Source organism: Oncorhynchus masou, chromosome 24, assembly GCF_036934945.1.
Source record: "Oncorhynchus masou masou isolate Uvic2021 chromosome 24, UVic_Omas_1.1, whole genome shotgun sequence".
NCBI lineage: Eukaryota > Metazoa > Chordata > Actinopteri > Salmoniformes > Salmonidae > Oncorhynchus > Oncorhynchus masou.
The window spans coordinates 38,786,643-38,810,252 of NC_088235.1; the positions used below are offsets into that span (position 1 = coordinate 38,786,643).

The window sequence follows — 23,610 nt, forward strand, 5'->3', positions numbered from 1 at the left end:
TCAGATTTTTTAAACATAAGTTAAAAATGTTAACATTAACCTAATAAAAGCAGCTCTGTAAGAATGTGGTTTGTGCAGTAGGCCTGTCATGCCCTGACCTTAGATATCTCTGTTTTCTATATATTTTGGTTAGGTCAGGGTGTGACTAGGGTGGGTACTCTAGGTTTTTGTATGTCTAAGGTTTTTGGAATGTCTAGAGTTTTTGTATGTCTAGGGGTTTTGTATGTCTATGTTGGCCTGATATGGTTCCCAATCAGAGACAGCTGTTTATCATTGTCTCTGATTGGAGATCATGTTTAGGCAGGCCTTTTTCCCACTTTCTGGTGTGGGATCTTGACTATGTGTAGTTGCCTGTCAGCACTCTATTGTATAGCGTTTCGTTTGTTATTTTGTTCGGTGTTCATTCATTTAATAAAGAGAATGTACGCATACCACCCTGCGCCTTGGTCTCCTTCATACGACGAACGTGACAAGGCCTAATACATTATCACAGCATACTGGCTATATACCTGGCCTACCAATATTGTTCTTCTCAGACCAAAATATATTTCAAAACTCGAGCTTTGACAAAAAAATAAACCAGTTTGTGTGTAGCACTTACAAGGCATAGCTGGGTATAAATTGAAATAATTTACAAATAATTAGCTTTTTTATATTACTGGACTAATCTGTCATGGTGTTTTCAAGACAACAGGGGGAGAAAACAAGGTAAAATTATGACATCAGTGATCTTCAGGTCAGAAAGTCGAAGATCTAGAAAGATGCCCAAATTTCCAACTTGGAATTCTGAGTTGGATTACGTTCAAAACAATTTTTCCCAGTCAGATCTTTTTTTTTTCATAGTTTCGTTGGCTTGAACGCACTGAAGTTGGAAGTCTGAGATTTCCGAGTTCCCAGTTTTTATTAACACAGCATTAGTCTCAACAGAGGGGGGTGAGAGCAGCAGAGGGTCCACCTCTCGGGGTTACTGCTCTCTCCTTCCTTTCCTCTAGTGAGACTGACCAGAGAGTAGGGCTGTGACGGTCACAAAGGTTTGTCAGCTGGTAATTGTCAAGCAAATAACTGTCGGTCTCACGGAAATTAACTGTTAATTAACCTAAAAACATTTAGTATCTCCTGGCTTCCACACAAGCCACTGATGCAGACCTTTGGAACATCTACATTTTAAAATGTATAATAAATCCATGTAATATAGCCTACACCTTCACAATAAATCCATTTTCTTATTTTGACAGGTCTAAAGAAGCATGATATGAAGAAAATGTAGTCTATTTCAGAAGAACAGAATAGCATACCATGAGTTGTCCTTATGTTAGGTCCTGATCTGGCTATGCCAAATGGCTGTGGGCTACACTAGTTAATTTAGAAGACAAGATTTGCTTAGAATTCTGTGGCATTATTTTATAGTGTGAAGAATACAATTGAAAGAAGCTGATCAAAATAGAAAGGATATTTTCTCCAAATGATTTGAGGGAGTGCGCACATACGGCTATTCTGTGTTGAGCGGCTAACAAAGAAATAGGTATTCCTACAGCATATGCTTAATTTAGAGTTAATGTAAGTTTAGTTGTTCTACAAACATTGGGCTATATGTTTAGATTTTTAATACATTGTAAGGCTGCATGATGCGACTAATGACGATTTGAAAAAAGTCGCTTCAAAGGGATGAGCTCTGCTTAGTTTTTTGTGCAGGCTGTACACACTACATCAGTCACTCATTCACAATTTGCATTGCCTAGAATTTCACGGTGGCATCTCCTTTGTGTGGCCGTAATGCACCCTAAACAAATCCATGTAATTTGAGGCCAGTGACCGTTGTGCCCTTCTCCCTGAGTTCTGAGCATCACATCTTACTCACATGGCTCTCCATCACCTGACCGGGTCTTTCTCACAGGCCACAAGTGAAGACAGACACATCGGAGATGCAACTGCGCGTGTCCTTATCCAATTCCTAGGTGTATACTGAAGATTATTTATTTATTTAATTTAACTAAATAGTCAGTTAAGAACAAATTCTTATTTGCAATGACGGCCTACACTGGCCAAACCCAGATGACGTTGGCCCAATTGTGCGCCGACCTACGGGACTCCCAATCACAGCCGGTTGTGATACAGCCTGGATTCGAACCAGGGTGTCTGTAGTGATGCCTCTAGCATTGAGATGCAATGCCTTAGACCGCTGTGCCACTCGCCACTTAGGAACAAGATGTCCTAACAAACAGAAAAAGCACTAGCCTATGTCAATCTACTTTCACCCATAGTACAAACGTTGACCTATTCTATTTTGTGCCAGAAATAAATATTCCAAACATAGTTTGGAACAGTTGTGTAATGCGATATATCCCAAATATTAAAAAAACAACGTTTTTTTACGCAATGTGGCTGATGCAACAGATCAGAACATGTAGCTTAGAATGCTGATAAACTATTAGGCTATTTCCTCACATTATAAGCGCAGCGATGCGCACATGGTAGTAGGCTATAAGCACGAATGTTCCATTAGCAGAAATCACCATTATCAAAAGTGACCGCAAATGCAATTATGCATGTAATGCTTTTATTATAAAAAGGTGCATTTTATGGTGAAAATGATCTTCCCCAAACTTGAAACTCATACGCTGTTTATGTATGCCAGTTAGGCTCTACACCCCTTGTAAAGCAGATTAATGTGCTTACCTTAAACCTTATCAAAACATATAGGCCTATGGGCTAGGCTACATGAGGTGTGATACTAACCTTATCAAAACATATAGGCCTATGGGCTAGGCTACATGAGGTGTGATACTAACCTTATTAAAACATATAGGCCTATTGGCTAGGCTACATGAGGTGTGATACTAACCTTATCAGAACATATAGGCCTATGGGCTAGGCTACATGAGGTGTGATACTAACCTTATCAAAACATATAGGCCTATGGGCTAGGCTACATGAGGTGTGATACTAACCTTATTAAAACATATAGGCCTATTGGCTAGGCTACATGAGGTGTGATACTAACCTTATTAAAACATATAGGCCTATTGGCTAGGCTACATGAGGTGTGATACTAACCTTATTAAAACATATAGGCCTATGGGCTAGGCTACATGAGGTGTGATACTAAACTTATCAAAACATATAGGCCTATGGGCTAGGCTACATGAGGTGTGATACTAACCTTATTAAAACATATAGGCCTATGGGCTAGGCTACATGAGGTGTAATACTAACCTTATTAAAACATATAGGCCTATGGGCTAGGCTACATGAGGTGTAATACTAACCTTATTAAAACATATAGGCCTATGGGCTAGGCTACATGAGGTGTGATACTAACCTTATTAAAACATATAGGCCTATGGGCTAGGCTACATGAGGTGTAATACTAACCTTATTAAAACATATAGGCCTATGGGCTAGGCTACATGAGGTGTAATACTAACCTTATTAAAACATATAGGCCTATGGGCTAGGCTACATGAGGTGTGCGACTATGATCCAAAAAAGTTGGGGAAAATAAGCATTGTTTCTTATATAAGCTCATGAGCTCTCACTAAGTGTGACAGTAATATGGTCACCGTAACAGCCCTACCAGAGCGGGGACACTGTATTCCACCTGAAACTCGAAACTCGAGTCACACTGCATCTGCCTCATGCACAAGTTCATGTTGTTCCTATGAGCACAGAAAGTGAAATATTCCTCAATATTAAAATAAACAGCTGTGTGAGTGAAAGTACGGAAAAGTGTGTTTTGTGTTGAATAAAAACAGTGTTGACAGTGCTGAATAAAATGTTTAACATGAACTCACTCATAAAAACATCAGCTCTTTGCTGTATTCTTTGACAGTCTCTCTCTGGTCATAGATTTAAAAGTTCTGAAACCTCACGCAGGCTCGTATCAAACTTTGCTGTGGTCGGGTTCGTGGAAGCTGTAGGCACAGTGATTTGAGCAATGCGATTGCCTAGCGCAGTAGGCAAACTCGATTTAGCCACAGATCACCCAGTCTGCCAGGTAGGCGGGGTTTGTCTTTTCAGACAAACAAAATGGTTCAAAACTGGAACACTTTGCCTTTCCGGTGAGCAGGGCTTCTGAATCAAGTGCACCTACAGCCAACAGAGCAACACAAAAAAAATACAAAAAGCAGCACAAGCCTTTATCGTTGGCTTTTCAACAGAAATGTTTGGGGATTGACTAGGAATGCCTTGAAGATCACGATCCACCGGTTGGTGACCACTGGTTTAGATGGTTCAAACAGAACCAAATGTCAGTCTTATACAAGCAAATCCTAAAACATACAGAACCGTAGCGAGTTTAAGCAACACGTTAGCTTTTCAATCACACTGTCTTCAATATACTAGCATTTTCTGTCAAATGGAAGAGAAACATAATACCTCAATCCAGAACCTTTTAAATACAGATATCTTAATTTGGTCAAAACAAGAGACATCTCTCAGCTCCATGCGTGACATAATATAGCTGGATATGATCATCCTAATCCTCAACCAAATTAACACTAATAACACTAGCATATGCACACTGATTATCCTTTGCTAAGAAAAAAATACAGCAATGGAGAAAGCACACTGATTCACACAGACGGAAAATGAAAAACACAGTATGAACAAAATGTGTGATTTGAGATGAACTCTTACCTGAAAGTGCAGAATTATGGTCCAAATCAATCCCAGCGTCAATTTGGGATTCCCGTCTGTGATGTCATCATTTCTGATGTTGACGAGCTTGACCTGAAGAAAGGAGTTGTAAACAGTTGGCTAATAAGCATGATACACAGAAGTGATGCATTCCAAATTTACATCAACTTAAACAGCTTAAGAAATGTTTTCTATTGATCCGCAAAGCACCTTTATTCTTAGTAGTGTAGGTTAACATCCCTGAAGAACATCTGTAGATGTCTCTATATCCAAAACCTATTAATATGTCTTTAAACTTGTAATAAACAGGGTACATACACATTAGTGAGAATTTGAATTTGCTCATCGGTATTAGTGTCATACTCACCGTAACAGATAATTTATAAAGCCCCTTTAAAATGATGCATAAAAATGCATACATATTCTGAGAGTAATGTCTATCCTCTTTTTAGAACAAGTGGAAATCCCCAAAACAGATGCTGGTAATGAAGTTGTGCTAGTAAATCAGTTTACTATTATTATGTGGCCTTGAGTCCACACCTCTATACCACAAGGTGGCACTATAGTGTGGTAGCTTATAGTCATGTGTTGAAATGTCATGTGCTGAAATATCATGTCCTCATTCTAATAAATTAATGCAGTTTGATATTGTTCCAAACAAATATCCATCATTTCAAATGCAAATACTTTGTTGTGGTCCAATGGCTAAAATTGGCATGCTTGGTACTCTACCTAATTTGATTGAAAATAATTTGCCATGATGTTTATATCATGGCCTTCCATTGATATGCATGACAATCCCTGTCATGTGCAAATAAATGCAATTTTATTTCATTATGAGAGAGCAAGCAGCGAAACCAAAAGCAGAGGCAATTTTCTTTCACCCTCTAAATTCAAGTCTGGGCATAGCTATTTGTAATAATACAATATCTTATCTATCCTTCCCACAGTTTATTGCAACATTGATGCTACCGCTACCCTTATTATGATACAGTACAGCCTTAAATCAACATTAGGATAGAATAAAAAGCATGTGAATCTTTAATTTGTCTGTTTATGAATATGAATGAGGTGTGAATGGGCCTGGTATGTCATTAAAACAATGGCATAATTTAATGATCTATGAATCCTTTGTCTCAGGCCTTGGGTTGCTTTCACTGACGTCATGTCTGGCAGGCTGCAGCTGGGCAGTGAGCACTGTTCTCCATCTCTATCACTTCCTGACTGTGGTGGATGTGGGGGAGGGGCAATCAGAGATGGAACCACCCTTGGGAGAGGGATTCAGCATGTCCTCTATTGTGAGTCATGATGAGGGAGGTATTGAACCCTTTATGAGGTAATGATATTGGTTATCCCTGTCATGGCATGAGCAGGGTTTCTGTTTTGATGTGGGCATTCAGTGTGCATTCAGTGTGCTTTTCAGAAATTCCTCTACACATATGTTCTAGCATTTCGGCAAATGTGATTGGTCCTTACCTGCCGCCTCTTTAAGTAGTCCAGTGCTATCTGTACATTCTGGAGTCTGTGGAACCGCATCCTCCCTTTCTCCCGAGGCTGTAGGCATACAGGAGGAACAGGAAGAGGGGGACAAGTTAGTGACTGCCATGTGGTCTCTCCCTTTCCAAGGACCAGGGACTCACCACACCATTAGTAGTATGAGGACACAGGACATGCCACTGCCAGGGTCTTACCCACTCATCTGCTGAGGGAAAGAGAGAAAAACCAAAAGGGAGGGAACAAACAAATCCGGAGCTAAGGTGGTCTACAAAACGCTGCTATTACTACACACCAGTCGCCATACCCTAGATCTATACAAACCATTTAAAATAGGTTACGGAAATAATTCCAACCCTGATTAAAAGGCAAATGCAGTTTAGTGGTATCAGTGAGCAGACTTTAGGACTGTGTGGATGCCTGGGAGCGGGAGGAAAGGCTGTTTGTATGGCTAGCTAGCTTTATGGAGAGCGCATCTATGCAGCTGTAGGGAACAGTGCAATTTTTTCTCAAAACTGTGCAGAGGTAAAGATGGCTGTAGTAGATGGCTTTGGCTAGGTTACTGCTGCTTGACTTGATATTAAAATAAACTAGAGTGTAGAAATGCAGTAAATGAGCTTCAATTTGATCAAAATTCATTTGAGAGGACTTTTCATCAAATGCTTTAGCATTTGTATTCCTTTACCATACCCTAGCTTTATCTGAAATTACGCAACTGGTACACTGCATTTATGCGATAGAAAATACATGTATCTATGTACTCTCAGACTGTGAACTGACAGAACACATAATCTGATAGAATTAGTGCTGAATTGGGCAGGAGTTTACCGGAAATGAGCGATAAACTAATTCCAATGAGGACTAATAACACAAACAATAAAAACCTTTCCCAGTTCCAAAAAGCATCTAGGATTCATATAGCTGTGAGGACTAAGTGTCATGATGTGAGCAGAGAGACAAACTCCTGTGACGGACACAGGAGCACAATGGAGGGACACAGCGTGAGATAATGAGATGGAAACTGCGTCACAAGCCAGCCAGTCCCCTGCCGATCCACAGCGGCAGAATACGACCCAGGGATGAACTGCAGTACAGCGCTCTTGATTCAGTAATTACTCTCCTGGATGGTCATGAGAAGAGGCGGAGGAATCCCTTTCACTTCAATAGCAGAGTGACAACACTCACAAAAGCCTTTTCCTCAATGGCTCACCTCATTAACTTGGTACAACCAGTCAAGTGGCCTGCTGTTGGTATACATTGAATACAATAGAAAGCCACTATCTGATGAAAAATGTTCAATGGTTCATAAATGTTGATGTTCAAGTTTGATTGTATGGCTCAATGATGCACAAAGCTACTGAGGATGGACTTAAAGGCCCAGGTGGAGATCTTGTGAATCACACAGTAATGTGATTGATTTGTACATGCGCTTGTAATCAAAGATGGAAGTGCATGGTGCTTTTCTTTTACTTTACTATGGCATGCACAATATACACTACCATTCAAAAGTTTGGGGTCACTTAGAAATGTCCTTGATTTGAAAGAAAAGCACATGTTTTGTTCATTAAAATAACATCAAATTGATCAGAAATATAGTGTAGACATTGTTAATGTTGTTGTAAATGACTATTGTAGCTGGAAACGGCTGAGTTTGAATCTACATAGGCGTCCAGAGGCCCATTATCAGCAACCATCACTCCTGTGTTCCAACGGCACGTTGTGTTAGCTAATCCATGTTTATCATTTTAAAATGCTAATTGATCATTAGAAAACAATTTTGCAAGTATGATAGCACAGCTGAAAACTGTTGTACTGATTCAAGAAGCAATAAAACTGGCCTTCTTTACACTAGTTGAGTATCTGGAACATCAGCATTTGTGGGTTCGATTGCAGGCTCTAAATGGCCAGAAACAGAGAACTTTTTTCTGAAACCTGTCAGTCTATTTTTGTTCTGAGAAATGAAGGCTATTCCATGCGAGAAATTGCCAAGAAACTGAAGATCTCATGTGTACTATTCCCTTCACAGAACAGTGCAAACTGGCTCTAACCAGAACAGAAAGAGGAGTGGGAGGCCCCGGTGCACAACTGAGCAAGAGGACAAGTACATTAGAGTTTCTAGTTTGAGAAACAGATGCCTCACAAGTCCTTAACTGGCAGCTTGATTAAATAGTAACCTTAAAACACCAGTCTCAACGTCAACAGTAAAGAGGCGGCCTTCTAGGCAACTAGTCTAAAGAAGGCCAGTTTTATTGCTTCTTCAATCAGAACAACAGTTTTCAGCTGTGATAACATAATTGCAAAAGGGGTTTTCTAATGATCAATTAGCCTTTTAAAATTATAAACTTGGATTAGCTAACACAACTTGCCATTTGAACACAGGAGTGATGGTTGCTGATAATGGGCCTCTGTACGCCCACATAGATATTTCATTAAAAGTCAGCCATCACCAGCTACAATAGTCATTTACAACATTAACAATGTCTACACTGTATTTCTTATCAATTTGCTGTTATTTTAATGGACAAAAAAGTGTTTTTCTTTTAACAACAATATTTCTAAGTGACCCCAAACTTTTGAAAGGGTAGTGTATGTTTTTTTGTTGTTGAGAAAAACTATGAATTGAACATGATCTTGGGCCTTTTGTTCATAAGCCAAGCACATTTCCATCATGTAATCCATTTCAGTTTCTCAGCTAGCAATTCGAAAGCCATACAGTGGGCCACTCCCTATTCTAAACAGTGTTGCACACAAACTTATATCATAAAATCAAAGAGAATGCAACTTGATCTAACCATATAAACAGATTGCTATAGTGCTCACTATGGGCCACTAAAGTAAAAAGCCTGTGGTGGGATTGTTGTTCCACTCTCCTTAATGTCCACGGAACACGCTGCATTGGTTGTGTTACAAGGGGGAGGACGGCGAACCACACCAACCCCCTTATCATCAACCTGCTCATCTCCATGCTGCTCAACCGCACATGCTTCTGCCGAACTCACCAACCGCAATGTCTTGAGGAAATCACGCTCCCTTGGCTTACCAGGCCGAGTAAATGTGAGCGCAAGAAAGAAACACAAGGGGGAGACAAATAGACAAGGACACAAGTTGGACAAATGAAAAGGAGGATGTAAAATTAACAAAACAAATCCAAAATAGAAGAAATGGAGGAGGAAGAGGGTAGAGAGGAAACAGGATGTAAACAAAAGAACATCTGGGTGACTTCAAGGAGAAATATTAGCTACACCTATTTTAGAGGGAACCTAATTTCTCCTCACATGAGTTACAGAGAACTCATGCTGCTGCAACCCACCAAACAACTGACATCAAAAGACAGCTATGATCATGATTCATTTTCATATTCTCTAATGTGATGACATTTGAGTATGACATTTGAGTATGACATTAGAGTATGACATTTGAGTGATAACAAACAGCCTTAATCAAAATTCCTACGTCTCCAATCCAGCCATCATTTCTTTCAAGTCGTGTTTTTTTTTGGAGTGCAATGACGTTACAAACATTGAAAACAAGCATTGTAATGCAGTTAGTTTCTCCCAAGCCTTGAAGCATGAATGGCTTGGTGCGTTTTCACATATCTGATTGTCTGATTCATGCATCTGATCGACCCTATAGCTGTAGGATATACTGCATATGTGGGCTTTAAGTCTATATAAAAACAAAGTAAATGCTGGTTCTTGCTCAAGAGGTTGCTTCAGGATCTAGGACCCGATTGATAAACAAAGTGATATAATACATTCATAGAAAAAAAAGGTGCTATCTAGAACATAAAAGGGTTTTTGGCTGTCCCCATAGGAAAACTCTTTAAAGAACACTTTTTGATTCCAGTTAGAACCCTTTTGGGTTCCATCCCACTGGGCAAAAACTGGTTGCATCAACGTTATTTCTACATCATTTCAACAACAAAAATATAATCTGATGACTAAAACTGAATGGATTTTCAAAAGGTCAACAACGTAAGGGAATTATGTATTTTTTTTAACCCAACTTTTAACCTAAATCCAATGACATCTTAAAATGTTTGATTAATTTCACGATAGTTGACCTCTCAACGAAATGTAAATCAAAACTAGATCCAAAAAGTGTTCTCCTATGGGGACAGATGAAGAACCCCTTCAGCATCCCTTTTCTTCTGAGTGTATGTGTCTGAAAAAGTGGACCCTGAACTCTTATTTACATTTCTTGTGTGAAGAAAATGGTACATTCCTGGAATTCTCATGCAACGTGATACTGCACCGGGGAACAGAAATCATATATGAAAACTCCCTTTACTTTAATCAGAATCAAACAATGGAATTAATTGTGTTATCTAGGGGTTTAGAAGCCAGGCAAATCATCACTTATAATGTCACTCTCTGTTCAAACCTTCCTTTCAAGAATACAAGCACATTTCCAAAAAGGAAACGTCTTGAAAATTGGCACCCTATTCCCTACAATATATGAGCTCTGGTCAAAAGTATCCTTTGGAATAAGGTTTGATTTCAGACATATTCTCTGACTCATAAGATATACATGAGGGGTGATAACAGGCTAGAGCTACATTACCATGACAACACGCTACTCACCAATGACTGGCCAGACAGGACCTCCAGCAGTGAGATCAGGTTATGTCCATCCCGTAGGTCTTCATACAGGTCATTTACATGCTTCCGTACCTAAGGCCAGAGGAAAGGAATTAAGGCACTATCTCTTCCTGTTGAAATAATTAAGGCACTGGGGAGGGCAGTATTAAACATGATGAGGGTGCATATGTATTGGAATATTGAAATCAGTCTTCTGTAAAATAGTATGTCAATTTAGCTTGGAGTTTGCACTTTTGAGCCTATTGCATTGAAGTGGGAAAACTAAATCAAGTGCAGCTCCAGTACTTGACACAATGTATTTGACCCAGGTGTGATTAGAATCTGTGATAGAAAAATTACAAGATTATGTTTAATACTGTTTATGCATCGAAAGGTTGTTTTATGCAATAGAATAGAGTTCTTAGAACTCTCTCATTTGTGTCTGTGTGAACTGAGAGGAGCCTCTAAAGCTTGTGCTGGCAACTGATTAAGTGATGGAAACCAACAGCCACATGATTAGTGGTGTATGTGAGTGAGATGTCTTCGGTCTGACTGAGCCTGCATTTCATAGACTCAATTGGTGTCTGTAAGGTACCAGGGATGAGATCTGTTATGGCACAAACACTCACATGCTAAAACACGCACTCTACACACATGTACACATGGATTTTGTATTGTAGATATGTGGTAGTAGAGTAGTGGCCTGAGCGCACACACTTAATGTGCTGTGAAAAGTGTTGTGAAATGTAATGTCATGTAATATTTTTTATGACTGCCTTAATGTTGCTGAAGCCCAGAAAGAGTAGCCGCTAATGGGGATCCTTAATAAATACAAATGAAAAGGCCTTATTAGCATAATTCCTATCAGGTTCCCTACCTACTAGTGACCTACCTCTGTATTACAGAGGGAGCACATGGCTTTGACACATATCCATGGCCCTCAAATAACTCATCCTGACCCCACACTTAACAACTCCAGTCCCAGGATTTCTCCTCCCAGTAGGCCCATCTCCCCTTCTTCCTGTCCTGAATACCACCAGGCCTGTGTAATCCCCCAGTTGCCCGGTGGCCTGCTTTTACCCAGGCCACGTGGCAGGCCCCTCTCCTCTCTCCCATATAACCACAGCAAACAGGCACAGCTGTGGAGCCAAAATAGACCTGCTCCCTGGATCCCCTGTTACTAGTTGGTCAGCCAAATATTTCCTCCCGCTATTACTCAGCACTTTTAAACTCCCCCGGACAATGTCACAGGGGATAAGGCATGTTGACCCTGGCACTAGAGAGTACAGTAGTTAAAATGCCTTTCTTTCCATGGGTACAGTTCACTCTCAAATTCAGATATTGTATTACAGTTTGTAGTACTGGCAACAACATCTAAGATGATGGGGAAAATAATGAAATATGACATAATTGAGCTCTATTAGCCAAAATATTCAACCTCCATCTGTAGTATAAAAACAGTTGAGCCTTGTAACTCGTGCCATCACTGCAACATTACTCCAATAATCCTGCTCCACTGCCCCAGCAACATAAAATGTCACTCCAAACGGGATCACACAGCTGTGCCATGTGTTAGCTTAGGGGGTTTACAACACTTTTGCCTTCGACCAAATAAATCAGGCTAAATCACTTGAATAGGTGACAAAAACAGGATTATAACTCGCTCCCTAAGCACATTACACAATAAACTGGCATGGATTTGCATAATAAACACCTTGTCTTGATATAGTTTATGCTTGCTCATATACTGTTTTACAATATGGGAAAGTGGGAAATGAATAATTTAATCAGTTACTCTGCCAAGGGGATACCTAATTCCATGGCAGATGAACCAAAGCAATTTAGATGATTTCGGAGTCAATGAAAATGACTGGGTACATGTATACCGCATCATGGGATGGGTGGAAGAAGATATGCAGTTAGTACAAACTCTGGCAAGCTAGCAAATGCCATCTCCCATTGGCACCTCTGCTAAACATCTATCATCATTTATGTAGCCCAGGATGAAAGGCTGTGATGCTTTGCTGATCACTCTTTAATGGGTTATTCACCTCATCAGGTAACGACACAGTTTAGTTAATCTTCATGGAAACTGACAGGACTAACACATGAAACAGCCCGTCTTTTAGTGATTCTTTATGCTACTATAGGTAGCGTTAGCTAGCGCGAGTCAGCTGTACCTGCGCCAAAACTCAAGTATTTTTCATTTTATAGCTTCTTTTTAAATAGTGAGCGAAAATGTTTTAAGCTATTTTATTTCCTTGACTGATCAAAACTTGTTTTCTGATGATCCCTCTTGTCTCTCAGCAGCAGACATTTAGTGAGTCATACGTTTGGAGCATCACATTGCAATATCGAATTGCAATACATATAGAATCGTAAGAATCGCAATGCATATTGTATTGGCACCTAAGTACAGCAATAATATCCTCTCTTGAGGTCCCTGGCAATTCCCAGCCATACTGTCTTTCCATTATCATGACCATTATACCATCTCTCCTGCATCTGTATGTTGTAAAAACAGTAACCATTTCAACACAGAACGGCCTAAAGGTGACGACAGAGAGGTGGAGGTACAATACACTAATTAGCCATTGAGGTATGTGAGAAATGATCTACCCATGGGACCAGATTCATAATTACCAAGAGTCTTAGTGACATGGAAAAATCAAGAGATGTTCATGATTAATGTGCATCCCTAGACTTGACCGTAGCTAGTAGCTACCACCGTAACTGTGAGTCAACAATATTAAAACATACTGTAGGCCTAACTATCTATGTAGATCATTGAACTGGAAGGCCAAAAGTCTCCCCAATCCAAAAAAAGGAACAATGAATTGGGAAATAAAATGAATGGTACAGCATGTGTCTAAAAGAAGCTCTGCGGACAATCAATTCTTACCTTCAGGAGATGTTGGTTTATCCATTTTGTAAAAGTCTTTTTCTGCACTCTGTCTCTTTCATCTGAGAAAAATACACAAAAAAGACAATTAGCAAAGTACTTTACATACATACAGTAAGCATGGTGTAACTTTAAGACACACACATGCAGACACACACACAAAACACACACACACACACACACACACACACACACACACACACACACACACACACAGGGGATGGTAATTTGCATGACACGTGGAATTGTGATTTACTACTACAATGAGCCAGCCGTTCATTCCTCTTATCAATGTACTGTATATGGTTCACTCGGCGTAGTCCGTTCAGAAGGGAATCTGAGTGTGGTGGCATCAGCGGATTGCCAACCTCAAAATGTCAGTAAAGGTGAAGCGAAGGCGCTTTCACCTGAAGTCGCATAATGACTGCTTTCTGGGATCAGATGCAGTGGCTGTGGTGTTGGCCCATATAGTCCAGAACTTGGATTTGCACTCTACTTACATGCGGTCTATTTAAGTTGACCAGTTCTACACATGCTTCCTCGGAGCTGGATGTCACGCACACACATGCGCTGGTGTCTCTTGCTGCCGTGCTGCTGTATCTAGCTGTTACTCGCTATGCTTGCTGTTTCTTAAATCCCACCACCACCCTGGCCTCCACCTGTGGGTTTTGTGTTTCTTTCTTTAGGGGATTTGATATAGCATATATCATGTAGGACTGACTCCATTGAGTCGACTGATTGAATGTTTGGTCGATAGGCTGTTGGTCGACCAATATTTTTTTGGTGGAGCAATTTTTTATCACAGTGCTTAAAGAGGCAGACATCCTCAGTAGTCGACATATAGTTGATTTTATTCAAACATAGGGTGTGTCTACATATGGAAAAATACAAAAAGAAAGAACAGACGACTCTCGGTCGACCAACATTTGTTTTATTCGGGGACAGCCCTAATATCGTGCTCACTGCCCGAACTTATATTATCATCTTCATATGATGCTTCGCTCTGGCATTGAGCTACCATGAAGGAGCCGAGCCCTAACGCCAAAGACTATGCATGGTTACATGTACACATTTTCTTTCTGAACTACTGCATATATAATGATTAGATACAAGACTATCCTAATACTCTTACACATGTGGGTTCATTTCTAGTGAATACAGTAGTCTCCAGAGAGATTGATATTTTTGGAAGCGTAATGAAAAAGAATGAACTTCAATGCATGAGGCATAGCTTCCATTACTCATGGTTCAGTATTGTACACGGTCTACCACATTATTTTGTGTTTCCTGTATCCATGACAACCAGACTGGCCGCTTCCACATGCAGGCTCTCAGAGACCTGAGACTCTCTGGGATAGAAATGGAAACATAAAGGCTCAATTGTGAGCTGTCAAAGCAAACTTTCGCCAGGTATGCTACACAGACAAAAACATTTGCTCAGAGAATCTAACACAGACAAAATCCCTATACTATATTTCTGTATCATTAGCCAAACAAAATCCATTACTGTACAACACTGCACATGGCGGTAGGCTAATGGTCCTGAGACACACAGCTTGGGGGGAGAGACCCTCCTTAATTCTCTCTGCATTACCTGTCTCACACAGGAAGATTAAGAGAGAAAGCTGCCAAGTGGGATTCAGGATTCAGGCCAGATACCTGTCTGTCCTACTTTATATTTCTGCCTAAAGGTCCAGCTGATATAAGCCCTCAGAGGAAGACATTGATACCAATCACAAGCCCAGTAAATCATGCAATCTGCATCTTCTTTGACTTTGGAACCAAAATACAAATAACACAGATAACCTCCTCCTTTTACAACACAGCATAACACAACAGAATTTACCTTGGGAGGTTTAAAGTCCCCCTCTAAATGAGAAACTAGCGGCAAACTTCCACGCTCAGTCAGAAACTGAAGTTCCCAATCCTTGGATTCTGGATGGGGAATGGAGTAAAGCCAAGCAGGAAGAGATACTGACCCATGCAGCACATCAACGTCACCAGGTGAGCGCTGAATTCCCCGTCACGCCCCAGCAGGTGCCACATCTCCCTAGCCATAGTTAGCTCCCGGGGGCTCTGGAGAGAGTGCATCATGGTCCCGGCAGAGGGACGGCATGTGTGTGTGAGATACCGACGTTACTGAAGGAGCAGCAACAGACTCCTCCTCCCTGCCTGCCTACCTCTAGCACAGCCTGCCGCTACTCCCCTTCTCGTCAAGCATCCGAAATGAGTTCTGTCAGATTTTCCACAGCAACTCAGAGGTTTTCTTACATGTTTAATGTTTACTTAAGGTCACAGCACAATGCGGCTCAATGCCATTAAGGGACTAATAAGTCTCCTTAAGAAAAGGAGAAATGGTATTTTTCTGATTAAAATCTATTTTTTTAGAATGACACTTTAAATCTGAAACAGGAGGGGGCATCAGTTTGGAGAATACTATTGCAGTAGCCTGTATTCAACTATAGTATGTTAAAGCTTGTTTGTCTAATTGAATGTTGAGCAGAACATAGGAATAGATCTAACAATTACATTTCTTATAGGTATTTAACTGATGGATAAATTAGATTACTACTAAGGCAATTAAAGTTTATGTAGTGTCTTTAGGCAGAGAGAAGTTAACTAGCAATGTGACCAACAACTTGATTAATCTTGTGCAATAATATGCAATGACGTCCAACAACCAACAGACTCCATTTAAAAAAATACAAACACTTTCCCCCCCTCGCAAAACGTACAAAATCTGGACAGAAACTGCATTCATCAAAACAATCAACCAATAGCAATTAGTCATGTTGTCATAATATTAGCTCTTTACTGAAGAGAACATCATGGGTTATTAACTATTTTCCGTCTTACTCTGAGGTCAGTAAATTAACAAGACAATCAGTATAATTTGTCAGATCCTTGACAAATCTAATTTTCTCTGCAATAAGTGGTACATCCCAGAGGAGTGAGCCCATACTGTGACAGTTATAAAAAGATCAGACTGTATGTTCTATGTCAGATGTGGCACGTTTGTGAGGCTGATGTCCTTGAATTTCAAAGACAAACATATTTTAATGAATTCTGGATCCAAAAATATCCGTCTGCATTTTTACTGTATGTGCTTTATTTGAACTACACATTTTTCACATCCTACAGTGCATCACCCACAACAATGTCAATCCCTGGTTCATCAAAAACATCTAACACACCGAGCACACGCAATTGCGCTCGTTGGGCAATAACTACAACACCAACTGAAATTAAGACAAACACACTTTACCTAGTGCTATACAACATAAAATATTCCCCTACAATTACCATGCAAAAAACAGGCAATAACATGAGGTCATACATTGGTCAGTTTTGAGGCAGTATACTGATGGGTGATTGGTCATTTAGGCCTATCCTTAATCCAGATGTGTCTCAAATGTGCTGTCACTGTCAGTGGTTATTAGCTGCCTTTTTCATTTGGTTAATATATAAATAGTGTATGTGTAAAGCTGCAGAGAATTCACTATTGGGCTGGGAGTCTGGGACTAGGGATTGCGCCAAATGTTAGGGAACAGAACTGCACCTGAGAGAGGAAAAAATATCCATCCTACCTATACCCTTGTTAATAAAAAAGTACAGTGTTTTAAATCCACCACTGCCATAGTAGTGTACCAGACACCTGCTGCTATATCACTTCTTCTCTCTCCCGCTATCCCTGAACATATATCTCCTTTTCCCTCGCTCTCTATCTCCATAACCGTTAAGGAAATCACAACTGCGACTGGGTAGAGCTGAGCTGAGCTCGGCCTTCAGGACGTTACAATGTGTGATCCTAGTGGCCTGAGGCTGCTTACTACATAATACATGAGTATAGCCAGAGACTCATTAATACAAATGGGGTCTTCAGGGAGTGTCCAAGGCAACACCCTTCCCTGCCCAAGGCCCAGAGACAGGATGAACTTGCTGTATCATTGACCACCAAGGCTCATTATTATGGTGCAACTAAGGATGACAGTTTAAGTTTGAAATAAATTCAGTAGTAGCTGGTTGGATACAGTACCGCTGAGTTTGTGGGATGTGTGTAAGAGGGGTAATCTTTAGAGAATGGTGCCCTCTTGAGGGACAGGTTGAGAGAACATGGGCCTACACTTATTTCACTTTGAAATATTATAAATCTTTCTTAAATCTTCTAAAATAGTGAAGAATCACTTCATAAAAACCCAATATTACTGTGTGTGATGAGGTATATAATATACAGAGTAATCAGAGGCTGCTTTTACGACCACATTATTACACCTAATTGGTAGTATAGGTCAGGACTAGAGCTCATAAATACCAGTGCTGGTTTAGCAGCTAAACACTCCATTAAAGTCAGGGAGAATAGTTCCAGTCCAATCTGATCTACTCAGACCTGCCAAGCTTCCTACTGTAACAAATAACATGATGTCAGATTAAACATTATGACCATCAGCTGATGACTGCAGTACCTTATCACAACCTACTGGCACATAGTCATCACTCGCACTCACCAACACATTATTATAACGTTTATATCCAATAAACCTTGTGGTGTTGGACATGGACTTTTATTTAACATTTTATTCAACCAGGAAAGTCCCATTGAAATTGACAAGTGAGCCCTGGCAATTCCACATCATATATTCTCCATTGCCTGGCAAAACTAATGACCCTTACTTGAGCCCTTCTCCACGACATTGAAGTTGATCCAGCCGGTAATCTGCGAGTTAAACACAAATGCACACACTGCAGGACAGGCAAACGTAAATATACTCCCCATTAGCACACATGGTCTGGATCATCAACAAAACAAGGATCTGGTCACTGCTAGACGAACAGTGTGTGGAATCCAGGCCCTCTCTTGGTTTCTCATTAACAACTTAAGGTTATGCTAACTGTTGATATGTGGAAGTGCAACAGTCCACCCAGGGCCATGGAAGCATGTTAAATGTGTTACCTAACAGCTCTTGACCTCTGACTTCATTAATCTATTTCACTTTCACTTTTACTGTTGCCAGGTTCCACTTGGAAGGTTACCCTTTGGAATCTAAAACCAAAGGAGAGGAATACCTTTGAAAATAACTTTTTAACCGGTTAAACATTGGAACATCATGTGAGATTGCAAAATGCCATAGGGGAACATGTTGAATAACATTGTAAAACTACACGTCATCGGCCATATATAATTATTTAATTGATTTATAGATGTTTTAATGTGATCACATAAAGCGCCTTCAGAAAGTATTCACACCCGTTTAACTTTTCACCCCAAAAAATGTACAATTGGGATTAAAATGGATTGTCTTTTTTCCCCCAACAATCTACACAAGATACTTTGTCATGTCAAAATTACATATATATATTTTTTAGATTCATGAAAAATAAAACACTAATATATCTTGATTTGATAAGTATTCAACCCCCTGAATCAATACGTGTTAGAATCACATTTGGCGGAGATTAGTCTTTTTGGGTAAGTCTCTAAGATTGTACAATATTTGCCCATTATTCTTTTTTAAACTCTTCTAGCTCTGTCAAGTTGGTTGTTGATCATTGCTAAACAGCTACTGTCAAGTCACCATATTCTTATCGGCAGACTCAGTAGCCTCGGTTTTTCTAATGACTGCCTTGCCTGGTTCACCAACTATTTTGCAGACAGAGTTCAGTGTGTCAAATCGGAGGCCATGTTGTCCGGTCCTCTGGCAGTCTCTATAGGGGTGCCACAGGGTTCAATTCTCGGGCCGACTCTTTTCTCTGTATATATCAATGATGTTGCTCTTGCTGCGGGCGATTCCCTGATCCACCTCTACGCAGACGACACCATTCTGTATACTTCTGGCCCTTCCTTGGACACTGTGCTATCTAACCTCCAAAGGAGCTTCAATGCCATACAACACTCCTTCCGTGGCCTCCAACTGCTCTTAAACGCTAGTAAAACCAAATGCATGCTTTTCAACCGTTCGCTGCCTGCACCCGCCCGCCCGACTAGCATCACCACCCTGGATGGTTCCGACCTAGAATATGTGGACATCTATAAGTACCTAGGTGTCTGGCAAGACTGTAAACTCTCCTTCCAGACTCATATCAAACATCTCCAATCCAAAATCAAATCTAGAATCGGCTTTCTATTTCGCAACAAAGCCTCCTTCACTCACGCCGCCAAACTTACCATAGTAAAACTGACTATCCTACCGATCCTCGACTTCGGCGATGTCATCTACAAAATAGCTTCCAATACTATACTCAGCAAACTGGATGCAGTTTATCACAGTGCCATCCGCTTTGTTACTAAAGCACCTTATACCACCCACCACTGCGACCTGTATGCTCTAGTCGTCTGGCCCTCGCTACATATTCATCGCCAGACCCACTGGCTCCAGGTCATCTACAAGTCCATGCGAGGTAAAGCTCCGCCTTATCTCAGTTCACTAGTCACGATGGCAACACCCACCTGTAGCACGCGCTCCAGCAGGTGTCTCTCACTGATCATCCCTAAAGCCGACACCTCATTTGGCCGCCTTTCCTTCCAGTTCTCTGCTGCCTGTGACTGGAATGAATTGCAAAAATCGTTGAAGTTGGAGACTTTTATCTCCCTCACTAACTTTAAACATCTGTTATCTGAGCAGCTAACCGATCGCTGCAGCTGTACATAGTCCATCGGTAAATAGCCCACCCAATTTACCTACCTCATCCCCATACTGTTTTTATTTATTTACTTTTCTGCTCTTTTGCACACCAGTATCTCTACCTGCACATGACCATCTGATCATTTATCACTCCAGTGTTAATCTGCTAAATTGTAATTATTCGCCTACCTCCTCATGCCTTTTGCACACAATGTATATAGACTCTTTTTTTTTAATTTCTACTGTGTTATTGACTTGTTTATTGTTTAGTCCATGTGTAACTCTGTGTTGTTGTCTGTTCACACTGCTATGCTTTATCTTGGCCAGGTCGCAATTGTAAATGAGAACTTGTTCTCAACTAGCCTACCTGGTTAAATAAAGGTGAAATAAAATAAAATAAAAAATAAAGCCTTGCCATAGATTTTCAAGCCGATTATGCCAAAACTGTAACTAGGCCACTCAGGAACATTCAATGTCGTCTTGGTAAGCAAATCCAGTGCAGGATGTTGGTGCCACCTTAAAAGGGGAGGTGGCACCACCACATGGTTTCCATGTGTTTGATGCAATTCTATTTGCTCTGGTCCAGCCACTATTATGAGCCATCCTCCCTTCAGTGCATATTTAGCCTTGAGTTTTAGGTTATTGTCCTGCAGAAAGGTGAATTTCTCTCCAAGTGTCTGGAAAGCAGACTGAACCAGGTTTTCCTCTAGGATTTTGGCTGTGCTTAGCTCTATACTGTTTATTTTTATCCCAAAAAAACTCCCTTGCCGATGACAAGCAAATACAATGTTTATGATCCTCAGTTTTCTTGTATCACAGCCATTAAAATCACCATTGGCCTCATGGTGAAATCCCTGTGCGATTTCATTAATCTCAGGCAACTGAAGGACGCCTGTATCTTTGTATTGACTGGGTGTTATAATACACCATCCATAGTGTAATTAATAACTTCACCATGTTCAAAGAGATTATTCAGTGTCTACTTTTTTAAAATACCCATCTACCAATAGGTGCCCGTCTTTGTAAGGCATTATAGATCCTACCTGGTCTTTGTGGATGAATCTGTGCTTGAAATCCACTACTCGACTGAGGGACCTTATAGATAATTGTATATGTGGGGTACAGAGATGGAGTAATCATTCCTAAATCTTGTTAAACACTATTATTGCACACAGAATTCATGCAACTTGCTAAGCAAATTTTACTTCTAATTTTACGTATTTAGGCTTGCCATAACAAAGGGTTTGAATACTTAATGACTCAAGACATTTCGGCTTTATTTAGTTTATTCATTTGTTAAAATAAAAAAATTAAAATAAAATTCCACTTTGACATTGTGGTGTATTGTGTGTAGATCAGTGGCACAACATCTCAATTTAATCCATTTTAAATTCAGGATGAAACACAACAAAAATGTGGGAAAAAGTCAACAGGTGTGAATACTTTCAGAAGGCACTGATATGACTCGCAGACAAATCCCAGCTTGTCAAGCATTGCATCATGCATCATAAAGTACTGATAAGAGGTGTACATTTCAGGGAAGAGGATCATAATGACTGACAATAACAAAAGGGCTGTGACTTTTAACCTTACAGTGCAACTGGTTTCACTTACAGCTGCAGTCATGACATAATATATTTTAACTTATGATGTGTACTGCACTTCCACTCTCTCAAGTAATGTCACATCAGTCCTCCATTTAAATCATGTTTATGTTCAGTACGGAGAATATTATACTTTTTAAAATTTTTACATTTAACCTTTCTTTAACTAGGCAAGTCAGTTAAAAACAAATGTGTATTTACAATGACAGCCTCCCGGGGAACAGTGGGTTAACTGCCTTGTTCAGGGGCAGAACGACATATTTTTACCTAGTCAACTCAGGGATTTGATCCAGCAACCTTTCGGTTACTGGCCCAATGCTCTAACTACTAGCCTACCTGCCGCCACAAAATGCTTTGAAACATTTAAAAAACGAGGATGTACTACCTGAATTGGTCCAATAAGGGACTTTCATTTTCTGATGCATGATGTTTTTCACTCTGGCATGTGTTCCCTACTGAATTTGACCCTGGTCAGGCATCCAGCATCATGGTCAAACCTGGACAGCCATTGATCCAGTGGGACAGTTGGTGTTCATTTTGGACTTCAAAGAAGTGTATGACATGGCTATAAATAGCCACTACGGTTAAGGGTCAGACACACCGAGAAATCTGAACGAGAAATCTGTCAGCAGTTCACTTTTTGTTGTTCAGGGAGAAGTTTTACTTCGTTTAAACACTCCAGACCACAACGTGGCAGTAGTGTGTTGAGCTTGTGATTGCTGTAGCTAACTAGCAAGCTGTGCTAATGTTGTTGCTAGCTAGCTAATATTTGTAGTAAGCACTTTTCGATACTAACCAGATGGTCACAACTAGATAACTACCGTAGCTAGCAACATTATTTAATTAAATCACAATGGATTTGTTTTTGAATGAAGCAGCTACCTGTTAACTATAGCTGTCGAGAGTCAGATGAGTAAGTTAGCTAGCTATGTTGTGCTAAATAGCAATGCAAACTATTTAGCTCACATTAGCTTGCAAGCAAACTGGCACAGGCAGTATGCGATAATGTAGAGTCAATTACTAGCTAAATAGCTAGCTTGGTAAAGCATTTAGTGTTGTGTGCAATGTACTACACTTACCATCCCATTCGTTTCATGTGAAGTGTGTGTGACTGCCTTGCTCAGTTAGCAAGCTGGGGGACATGCAGGGGGACATTATCAAACTAAACCTAACAAAAACATCCTTCGTCAAGCACAAAACTCCTTAGCTAGATGCAAAAGATGTAAAGACTTGCTCTAGAAAAGAAATATGTCTTATGCAGCTTTATTGTTTAAGTTAAAACAATTCTGATGAAAAGGGTATGATACATTTTTTGGTCACTTCTATCATCTCCCCCACGTGACGGTTTGCGCTCTCTGACTGGCTCAAAGTCAAGTTCTTAACAACTGACAAGCATTGCGATTCTACAAGTAGATTTAGTTTATTTAATCAAGGTCTGGGTAATTAGTATATTTTATAGCTTATAATCAGTCATATACTGTGGTAAGTCTTTAAAATAGAAACCACTGGGAGAGAGCTAATTCTAGGAGCTATGTCTGGTATGGTCTACCGGGACTATCTGCAATGAACCTTCTTGCACAAACTCTTTTGACTCATCATATACACTGCTGTTACTGTTTATTATATATACTGTTGCCTAGTCACTTTATCCTACCTATATGTACATATTCAATTACCTCATACCCCTACACATCGACTCGGTACTGATACGCCGTGTATACAGTATAGCCAAGTTATAGTAACTCATCATGTTATTATTTGTATATTATTTCTCT

The 23,610-nt window shown here is 40.1% G+C and overlaps 1 protein-coding gene across 2 annotated transcripts in view; it reads right to left on the bottom strand.

Moving 5' to 3' along the window:
• Nucleotides 1–23,610, bottom strand: part of dst (dystonin) — a 182,712-nt gene that overhangs the window by 127,289 nt on the left and 31,813 nt on the right. For both annotated transcript variants that reach the window (XM_064933862.1, XM_064933863.1), the window contains exons 3-6: nucleotides 13,612–13,673; nucleotides 10,713–10,802; nucleotides 6,112–6,189; nucleotides 4,636–4,728 (exon numbers count right to left, since the gene is read on the bottom strand). In XM_064933862.1, coding sequence (XP_064789934.1) covers nucleotides 4,636–4,728; nucleotides 6,112–6,189; nucleotides 10,713–10,802; nucleotides 13,612–13,673 — 323 coding nt within the window. The remainder of the gene's footprint in view (nucleotides 1–4,635; nucleotides 4,729–6,111; nucleotides 6,190–10,712; nucleotides 10,803–13,611; nucleotides 13,674–23,610) is intronic.